At 34.1% G+C, this 11,340-nt stretch overlaps 1 protein-coding gene across 1 annotated transcript in view; it reads left to right on the top strand.

The window, feature by feature from the left end:
* LOC106872920 (glucose-6-phosphate isomerase) overlaps positions 1-11,340 on the top strand; it is a 73,664-nt gene that overhangs the window by 23,027 nt on the left and 39,297 nt on the right. Inside the window, exons 2-6 of the mRNA XM_052970934.1 lie at positions 2,967-3,057; positions 4,038-4,175; positions 5,645-5,779; positions 5,936-6,079; positions 8,227-8,298. Of these exons, the coding sequence (XP_052826894.1) occupies positions 2,967-3,057; positions 4,038-4,175; positions 5,645-5,779; positions 5,936-6,079; positions 8,227-8,298 (580 nt within the window). The remainder of the gene's footprint in view (positions 1-2,966; positions 3,058-4,037; positions 4,176-5,644; positions 5,780-5,935; positions 6,080-8,226; positions 8,299-11,340) is intronic.

The following is an 11,340-nucleotide window of genomic DNA, read 5'->3' as shown; positions in this document are numbered from 1 at the left end:
AAAGAATATATATGTATATATATATCTATATATGCTAATCTCCAAGAGAAACAGGAAATGAAAAAGCCTGAGCAGCTTAATATTAACACCTGATAAAAACTTTTATCTCTAGTCTAGTTGGTTCCAGCTTGAGGGTTTCACATCTGATTTCACTATAAATATGTGTGTGTGTGTGTGTGTTTTGTGTATGTGTTTGTACTCCTACCATCACTTGACAACCGATGTTGGTGTGTTTACGACCCTGTAACTTAGCGGTTCAGCAAAAGACACTGATCAAATAAGGACTAGGCTTCCAAAGAATAAGTCCTGGGGTTGATTTGTTCAACCAAAGGCAGTGCTCCAGCATGGCCACAGTCAAATGACTGAAACAAATAAAAGAATATATATGTATATATATATCTATATATGCTAATCTCCAAGAGAAACAGGAAATGAAAAAGCCTGAGCAGCTTAATATTAACACCTGATAAAAACTTTTATCTCTAGTCTAGTTGGTTCCAGCTTGAGGGTTTCACATCTGATTTCACTATAAATATGTGTGTGTGTGTGTGTGTGTGAAGGCATATGTCTTAATGGTTGGGGTGTTGTACTCACGATCGCTAGATTGAGGGCTCGGTTCCCGGGCCAGGTGGTGCATTGTGTTCTTGCGAGCTATACATTTAATTTCTTGCTGCTCTAGTCCACTCAGCTGTTAATGGGTAACGTTGCAACAAAGTAACTTTCCAGTCAGGGGGAAATTTGGTTTGTTCACCTAGCCAGCAGAGTGGCATCATTTGAAAGCTAAAACAGTGCAAAGCACACTGTGATTAGTGATGTATAACATCTGATAGTCTGTTTGATACCATGATACAGTGATATATAAATATACAAATCATCGTCATCCTCATCATCCTCATCATTATCATCATCATCATCATCATTGTCATCATCGTCATCATCATCATTTGACATCCGCTTTCCATGCTGGCATGGGTTGGATGTTTTGACTGAGGACTGGCAAGCCAGGAGGCTGCACCAGGCTCCAATCTGATCTGGCAAGGTTTCTACAGCTGGATGCCCTTCTTAACACCAATCACTCTGAGAGTGTAGTGGATGCTTTTCACGTGCCACTGGCATGAGGGCCAGTTGGGCAACACTGGCATTGACCACACTCGAATGATGCCTTTTATGTGTCACCGGCATAGGGGCCAGTCAGGCGGCGCTGGCATTGACCATGCTCAAATGGAGCTTTTTACATGCCATCAGCATGGGAGCCAGTCAGGCAGTTAGCAGCAGAAGCAGTTTTAGTACTGAATAGCAATCTTTTCTCCTACTTGACATGACACTGACACAAACAATTCATTGGTTACAACGACAAGGGTTCCAGTTGATCCGATCAATGGAACAGCTTGCTCATGAAATGAACATGCAAGTGGATGAGTACTCCACAGTCACATATGACCTTCCCTTAATGTAGTTTTTGGAGATTCAGCATAACACAGAATGTGGCAAAACTGGTCCTTTGCAATACAGGTACTACTCATTTTTGCTAGCTGAATGGATTGGAGCAACGTGAAATTGTCTTGCTCAAAGACACAACGCATTGCTGGGAGTTGAACTCATGACCTTACGATTGCAAGCCGAATACCCTAACCACTAAGCCATGTGCCTTCACGTGGATGTAGTGTAAGAATGCCATAATACTGCAGTGTTCATCTTGAGGGCATTTAGTATTGATGTTTAGTGTATAAAAGCACAGAAGTATCAGTATCAGACATAAAGTGTCTAGCACTGGTGGTGGAATTACTACATCACATGATTTCTGTTTGGTTGTGCTTCTTCAGTTGCAGGTATCCACTTAACACCAAATGACTATATGAGATGCTCTCTCAAGATGAATACCACAGTATTATGGTGTTCTTATAATACATCCTCATTAAGTAAGATAAAGATTCCTATTCAATACTAATACTGCTTCAGTTGCTAATATTTAACTTTTACCCAGCCTTCCAGTTACTTCCGACACCAGTGCCTTATTAGTCACTGTTTTACTGTTTTACTGTATATCAGTGGAAGTAAGGTTTGGCTGGGCATATGGTGAAAGTGGATACCTATTGCTGATGAAGTTTAAACATGCAGAAATTACATGTTCTTGCAGTTTCACCTTGTGTACGATAATTTTGGTCTGCTACTGATATTTCTGTGATTTTAAGTACTAAACATCTATATGAGATGCTTTCTCGAGATAAATACTGCAGTATTACAGCATTCTTACAATACATCCACATTCATCATCATCATCATCATCGTTTAACGTCCGCTTTCCATGCTAGCATGGGTTGGACGATTTGACTGAGGACTGGCAAGCCAGAAGGCTGCACCAGGCTCCAATCTGATCTGGCAGAGTTTCTACAGCTGGATGCCCTTCCTAACGCTAACCACTCCGAGAGTGTAGTGGGTGCTTTTACATGCCACCGGCACGAGGGCCAGTCAGGCGGTACTGGCAACTGGAGCTATTGCGTGAACTGATTTTGAAAAGAGTTGGTACAGAAACAATTGCAATTGGTCATTAAAGATGTGATAAATGTTGCTTTGCTTTCTTATTTCGATTATATTTTACTCCCTGCATTGATCATCAGTAGTAGAGATGGAAAGTCTCCTCTTGGGCCTTCTGCTCACAACTCAAAGCAATAAATGTCTTCGAGTACTTTGGATCTTATGTTGCTGACAGTAAGAAAGACTACCTGACACTCAAGGGAGAAGCCTGGAGTTTGTATAACAAGCTTCCTAACATCTGATAATTTCAAAGTCAGTCAGGTGGGCCTTCTTCAGAGCATGCTTGGAAAGCATTGAACAAAAACTAAGTTACCAAATACACATTTTTCTCATATATTTTCACAAATATTTCTTTCCAATTTTTAGTTATCAATTATGTGTTCCTCAATTTATGAGATTCCTGATGAAAATATGTTTTCTATTTGTTTTAGTGTTACTTTGGAGGACTCCAATGGCAACTTGTTGTTGGACTATTCCAAGAATCTCATCAATGACACTGTTATGGAGAAACTGATTGAGCTGGTATGTTAGCTTTCTTTCTTTCTGTAAATGTAAAGTGATTTTAGTATTGTTCATCATGATATTTTATGTCAGTATTTCTATACCAGCATGGGTTAGATGGGGCTCTTCTGCTACAACATTTTGCCCCCTGTTGTTGACCTTCATAGTCTCATACATTCAACAACAAAGAAAACTGTTAATCTTTGACAGTATGTTTAACTCCAGCATGGTTAATTTTTGTTTTTCAAACCTTCTTGACATTGATTGATATTTGACATCTTTCAAGGTGAACTATCCTATATATAAAAAGTAACAAAACTTTCCCAGGAAATCAGCCCACATCTTATAAACACAGGGGTTTTAGGTTACTGCTAAATGTATAAGTTTCTGTAATATAATGATGTATATTGCTGAATGTATAAAGTCACCTAAATTCCTTCCTAAAAAATTTAATCTTATGTATAGTTATAAGAAATCAATATTATAATCATTTGAGTTTGTTTAAAGATATTGAACTAGCTGATGTGTTGGTTTATTTTTTTGAGTTAGATATTATTTAATTATTTTCTTCTACCTTGGGAGGGTCATTATGCCAATAATAAACACATGCACTGGTTTTATTTCACTTCTTTATTATTATCAGTCAATTAGTTTACTTTTTAAACAGTTAACTAACTGACTGTTTGCTTAATCATTTTGTCAATCAATTAGTCAGTTTATCAAACAATTGATTAGTTAATTAGTACATGGTTAACTAAATGACTAATAATAATAAAAGAAGTGAAATGAGTTCAGTGCATGTGTTTATTATTGATATGATGGCCCTCCTGAGATGCAGCAAAATCGTTTCAATACATGAATTCATATCAAGAATTTTGCAAACCAAATAAAAAAATCAAATGTTTAATAGAAAAGGATTTGAAATTAACCATTAATTTTGTAATATTTCAAGAATTCTATAATTGGCTGAATGTTAAGTGAATCTTTCTTGTATCTTGCAGGCCAAGCAGCGCAAAGTTGATACCATGAGAGATGCTATGTTTAATGGTGAAAAGATCAATACAACTGAAAACCGATCAGTCTTTCATGTAGCCTTGCGTAATCAAAGTAACCAACCAATGAAAGTTGATGGTGAAGATGTAAGTATACTTTCAAGACTTGTTTTTCTTTTGATTTGTTTTTCATCATCATCATCATCATCGTTTAACTTTTGCTTTCCATGCTAGCATGGTTTGGACGATTTGACTGAGGACTAGTGGACCAGGTGGCTACACCAGGCTCCAGTCTGATTTGGCAGAGTTTCTACAGGGGTCAATATAATCAACTTACCCCCTTCCCTGAAGTTGCTGGCCCTGTGCCAAAATTCGAAACCAATATTGTGGTAGATTTGCAATATTATGAGCTGGCAGAATTGTTAGTGTGTTGGAACAAAATGCTTAACAACATTTCACCTGACTCTTTATGTACCGAGTTCAAACCCTGCCAAGGTCGATTTTGTCTTTCATCCTCTCAATTACTGGGGTTGATGTAATTAACTAATCACCTCTCCTAAAACTTCTGGCCTTGTGCCAAAACCTGAAAAAAGGTAGTAGATTTGCTGAATCATTGGGCAGCAGGCAAAATGTATTTAGTTACAGACATCATGAGTTCAAATCACACTAAGGTCAACTGTACCTTAGATCTTTCCAGGATGACTAAAATGAAATACCAATCAAGAATTGAGGTCTACCTTAATTGACTGCTATCCACCTCCTATATATTTTTTCTTTTAGCTATTGTTACTTAAAAACCTTTCCATTAAACCATTTTTTGCCTTTAAACATTATTTATAAAGTAAAAATTTCATTGTGTCTAGTAACTTAATACACTGGTTGAAACTGATGAAATCTGTGGACCTTACCCCATCACCCACGAAACTTTGAGGTTTGCCATCGTAATGTGAGGCATAATTGACCAAGTTGCAAAGGTGTCTTTTGGACTTTTTGGTTAAAGAGTTGCCATTTCATATTCTTCATGTTGCTGTGGCTCCACTATGTTCATAGCTAAGACATTTAAGTTAGGCCAGGCAGGTTCATCATGCTGTAAAATTGGAATTTTGAATACTGTACTCAACCAATGAGTACTTGGTCATCTTGTTGGACTAAATTTAAATGTTTCCATGTCGTTGTCGTCATCATCATCATCATCATCATCATCATCATCATCATCATCATCATCATCATCATCATCATCATTTTAACATTCACGTTTACATGGTTGCATGGGTCAGATGGCTGGATACCCTTCCTGTTGCCAACCCTCATCCATTTCCAGATAAGGTAATACTTCCCAATAACTAGACATGTTCACACACATTCATATATAACAGGCTTCTTTCAGTTTTCATCTACCAAACCCTCTCACAAAGCTTTGGTTGAACCAGGACTATAGTAGAAGAAACTTACCCAAGGTGCTAAACAGTGGGTCTGAACCCAGAACCATGTGGTTGGCAAGCAAACTTCTTACCACTCAGCTACATCTGCACTTAAAAATGTGTATGTAAATCTCATTTCTCATTTCAGAAGTGCCTGGTGTCTGCCATTTGTAAATCTCTTTTCTCATCATTTAGGTAATGCCTGGTATCCAAGCTGTTCTTAAGCATATGAGAGAGTTTACAGACTCTGTGATTCAAGGGCGATGGAAAGGTTACACCGGAAAAGCCATCACAGATGTGGTAAACATTGGCATTGGAGGCTCAGACTTAGTAAGTATTGCTAAAGAGATTTATTTTTATTTTTGAATATTTTTCTGGAGATTTTTGCATATTTCTCTTTCATAATTTTCATTTTTCTAAAAATGTTATGTTCAAAAGATGTTCATGAAGCTAATATTGTATATATTTTGCTTTTCAAAAAATTAGGGTCCCTTGATGGTAACAGAATCATTGCGGCCATTCCAGGTTGGACCTAATGTGCATTTTGTTTCTAACATTGATGGTACTCATTTAGCCAAGACATTGAAGAGTTTGAAGGCTGAAACAACCTTGTTCTTAATTGCATCAAAGGTTTGATATAATTTATTAGAATGACTCAGTTTTTAAATTTTGGTGTTTAACAAAGAAGAGTTTTATGAGTGTCTTGCATGCTTAAGAGATCTAATTTGCTACAAGAGAAAACACATTTTACAGAAAACGAAATGTTGCTTTACATGATTACTTAAAACTAGGAATTTGAATACCTTTATAATAAGTAAACAAAGCAAAAAATTGGTATATTCTGTGTTTCTTTTTCCTTATTCCTTAATTTCCTTATTCCTTAATTTCAAATTCAAACTTCTAATCCCACCAAATATTATGAAGAAATAATTATCTCCCCAGTATGGAATTGCTCACAGTAGAAACATTTTTATTACAGAAATAAATTTCTTTTACAATAGTAATTTTTAATTTTACCTTATCCCTAAAAGATAAAAATTTTTTTAGCCCTGTTCATACCAACCTACTTGAGGCCACCAGCTTTATGATACAAACTTCCTGTTTTAAAATGATTTCATCTTCATTTGTGTTCCAAATACCAGCTTAGTAATGATAAAATTATTTTTACTAAATTCTACATTACTTTCAAAATTAATTGAAACAAAGGTAGTGAAATCAAACAGAAATATTGTAACAAAAGGGTTAATCATCTACAGCAGTGGTTTTCAACTGGGGTCCAATATGGCCCTTGGTGGGGCGGGATCCATATAAGATTTTGTTGTTAAAATTTATCTGCAATAAGTTGGTTATACTTCTACAATACACAAAATATTTTAATAATTATTTTTCTACAATTCCTAATAATATTTAATGATAAAAATATAGTAGGATTTTTTGAACATTGGATAGTTATGAAGGTCTCTCTAAGTAAAATAGGAAACAGAGTAGAAAATGGTTGAGAATCACTGCGTTATGCAATGTTTTGATGAATTTTAACTCTGATTGTCATCAGGTTGTGTATAGGCTTCTGTGATTTGTAGATAATAGTGCTCCTGCCATTAGTGTAAGCTGAAGATCAAACTTATAATGCTGTAGTGTAAATGTAAATATGAAAACATTTTTCATGTCATGAAAAAAAATGATGATTTTATTATCAATAACTTTTCTTGGACATTTAATAATATCTTTGAATAGTAATATTTGAAGAAATTAAATTCTATATTCAAACATGTGCTACTCAAAGTGGTGGTCCGCAGACTGGTGCCAGTCCATGAGCCATCAGCTGCTGGTATGTGGTAAGTTTCCAGAAAAGAAAGAAGCATAAAATGCTTATGTAATATTGTATTATTTGTAAGGCAGCTAGCTGGCAGAAACGCTAGCATGCTGGGTGAAATGCTTAGTGGTATTTTATCTGTCTTTACATTCTGAGTTCAAATTCTGCTGAGTTCAATTTTGCCTTTCATCCTTTTGGGGTTGATAAATTAAGTACCAGTTGTGTACTGGGGTCAATCTAATTGACTGGCCCCCTCTCCAAAAATTTCAGGCCTTGTGCCTAGAGTAGAAAAGAATATTGTATTATTTGTTTACAAAATAAATATAAGATGAAAAAAATTATCAACTTTTATTATATTCATTATATATATTATTTCCGGTATAAATTAACATTACTAAGAAATATTACCAGTTCCTGGCACATTGGAAAAAAAAACTGCCGGTATGCCACATCAGATAGTTTGAGAAGCACTGCCTTAGCTGACAGTTATTACAAGTGAGATAATCATTTCATCATAATATTTGGCAGGATTAGAATTTTAAATTTGAAAAGGAATTATCAGGGGAAAATGTATAGAACACACATATTCACATAATTAACTTTTTTGTTTCTATCTATCTATCTATCTATCTATCTATCTATCTATCTATATTTGTGTGTGTATGTGTATGTATATAATGATGGAAGATGGTTTGATGATTGTATTATATACTCATTACATGATGCATAGAAAAGCCTGTAGCCAATAGCCCTTGTAAACAGATAGGTGATAGCATCACATGATTAAATTCTACCAGTCTAGTATTGAAGTGCTTTCATTTCTTACATATTTCGCATTATATCTGTTTACATACATACATGCATAGCACACATACATATGCACATAAATATGCCCACACACATAGGAGTGTGTGTGTGTGTGTTGCTGTTATTTTAATTAAAACTTTTGTTAATTTTATTTTAGACCTTCACCACTCAGGAGACTATAACAAATGCAAACTCTGCAAAGAAGTGGTTTTTGGACAACTGCAAAGAAGTATGTATTTTTCTTATATATATATATATATGTATATATATGTTTTACATAATGAAGTGGAGTTTTGGTCTTTCATACTATCAATAACATTACTTCCCAAGAAGGAAAGCATTTAAACATGAGACAGTTGAAATTACATTTATATAATTTTCCTTGTTTAATTTTGCAAAAAAAATGATTTTGTTACGACCTAATAATATGAAGTTTATATTTTACTTACATAACAAGATTTCAGTATTTACTTAGTCTTTTATGATAACAGATTGATAAAGGAACTTTTGTTTGTAATACCTGTTATTTTTTTTTTATTTGGGTTGAGATTTATAATGAAAGGGAGATGAGGTACTCTGACATTTGTACTTTTATCAAGGGCACTTACAAGTGAAGTCAAGTGCTTGCAATAGCTTTAGAGATGGCATTGAATTGAAAGCTTTATTGAATGGTATAGAATGACTTAATCCATTTGATATTGATTCACTTGACCACTTGTAGTTTTATGATATGAAACTGCTCTTTTTGAAGTGTTCATATGGAAATTGTTAAGGCGTTGTGGCCTAGTGGTTAGGGTCTTGCCGTCATGATTGCCAGATTCTGGGTTCAATTCCTGGACAGAGCTGTGCACTTTACTTCACATTGCTCAAGTCTACTCAGCTGTAAATGGATTAACTCTATGACGAACTAGCTTTCCAGTCAGGTGGAATGTTGGCCTGCTTGCCTAACCAACAGGTTGGCATCCATTTGAAAGTTAAAATGAGGCAAAGCACATTCTGACCAGCAATGTATAGCAACATCTGATAGTCTGGTCAATCACGTGATCATGTGATATTGAAATTAAAATTTCCTACCACAATTTTTTATAAGAGCCTTTTGATGAGTTATATTCTAAACACTGGTTTAATCATGGGAGTGTTATGTATTTTATTAAACCCTTCCAAATTTTTTATTGTTTCAAAAATAAATGAAAGACAAATGTAGGGAATTTGGTCATGAAAATGTTAAATTTGGATACTGAAATTTAAATTGAAAAAGTATTTATAAGAAAATTTTGGTTGCTTCAATAAACTGTATTCATTTGCAAATAAATTTATGTCTAGTCAAAATATATCTTCATGTGGGTAGTCATGTAGGTCTTATGCAAGAATCCTGTTTTGATCTGGCCTATTTTCTTTTATACTTTACTCCTCTCTACTTTTCGTCTCCTAGCATAAAGTTACCCACCCCTTCAGGTTTGTAGTGTTGTAGGCTGTATAGCAACCTCACTAGTGCAGGTTGCATGAAAAAAGCATCTAGTATACAAAGTTCAGGTGGTTGGCATTAGGACAGGCATCCAGCCATAGAAACCATGTCAAAGCAGACACTGGAGCATAATGCCTTCCTTGGGCCCATTGAATCATGTCAAACCATTTGACCCATGCCAGCATTGAACATGGACGTTAAATGATGATGATGATGAATGTAATTAAAAGGGTAGTGATTTAAAAAAGGCATAGTTGTTAGAGAATTAAATAGATTGCATAGTGGTATTTATTCTAACTCTGTGTTTTGAGTTCAAATTTTGACAAGGTCACCTTTGCCTTTTTCAACCTGAAAGGATGAAAGGGGTAGTACAAAAAAGCAAAACAAAGTAAAACACCTTTTGGTGTTCTATTCAATATAGAAAATAAGAAGTATCATTAGTTTCATAGTTACTTTATATGTATTTAGTTTAGTCTTTACATGCAACAGATTTATTAGGTTTAAATAAAGGGTATTATTATGTTTGTGGTATAAACTAATACTTAATATATTTGACATTTCTGTAGTATTAACAGTAGAATATATTTGTTGGTTTGCTTTACCTTGTTTATTAACTAAAAATGTTCTATATTTTAAAAGGGAATTAAAAGAAAATATATTGCATATGATTTTTGCAATAGATTTTTCTTTAATGAAAACATAATTCTAATAATAAAAAAAATATTATTCTAAATTCAATTTTCAAAAAAAAATTATTTGTGTGTGTCCCATGTTAATAATGTAAGTATTCTAATTTGTTTTTCAATTAATTGAAGAACTTCTCTTTCTTCCTTTCTTTTTTTAATTCTTTTTCTTTTTGTTGCAAATATTCATTTCAAAGTAATATAACAAATATGTAGTCAGGGTTTGTAGTTTTATTAATTTCAATTAAAAAAAAACAAAACAATCAATCTATATACATATATTAACATTGTTTCCTAATTTTATTGTGACATTTCGTCTTCCTTTCCTCATCATCTTTAATAAATGCTAAAACTCATAAGACTTATTTTTTCACTTTTAGTTTCCATATCTCATAATTACTACTTTGAGAGTATGACATGTCTAATAATTACTACTTAAAGAGTATGGTTATAGTTTCCACTTATCATTTATAAGGCTGGGGAAACTTATTGAAGAAAAACTGCATCACAATCTTTAAGATTCATGATAAAACTGATGTTCATAGTTTAGCAAATACAATTTAAACATTTTATTGTTCTTAGAGTTGTTCAGGTCTTCTACAATGACTAATTAATTTCTTATTTACAGCCCACTTGCAACATACTAGGTCGCTGTCTCCCAGTCAGATTAAATACGGTTGGCTTTGAAGCAATTTCTTTTTACTGTTATGCATTTCTTTTTGAGTTGATTGTTTTTTTTTTCTTAAGTTAACGTCTGTATGTATGTGTGTATACGTGAAAGTATGTGCGTCTTTCTCTTTCTCTCTCTCTCTCTCTATATATATATTTATATTCAGTTTGTTTAAAGCTGAGGCTTCATTCTGTTATTTACTTTGAGTTTTCCATTTGTGTTCTACACAGTGTTTTTTGTGACTGTAAAGAACAGAGAAATGTGGAAACTCAGAGTAGCAACACATGAAGCTTCAGTTTTGAATAAATGAATAAACACCTTTACATGTCCCAAGTACTTTATTTTTTTCCTCTCGTTTGTAAATGCAAATGCATCTGTGTATTTGTATGTGTGTGTGTGTGTGTGTGTGTGTGTGTGTGTGTGTGTGTGTATGTATGTATGTGTGTATGTATG

The sequence above is a fragment of the Octopus bimaculoides genome, chromosome 9, assembly GCF_001194135.2.
Source record: "Octopus bimaculoides isolate UCB-OBI-ISO-001 chromosome 9, ASM119413v2, whole genome shotgun sequence".
Lineage (NCBI taxonomy): Eukaryota > Metazoa > Mollusca > Cephalopoda > Octopoda > Octopodidae > Octopus > Octopus bimaculoides.
This window is presented reverse-complemented; position numbering and strand designations above follow the sequence as displayed.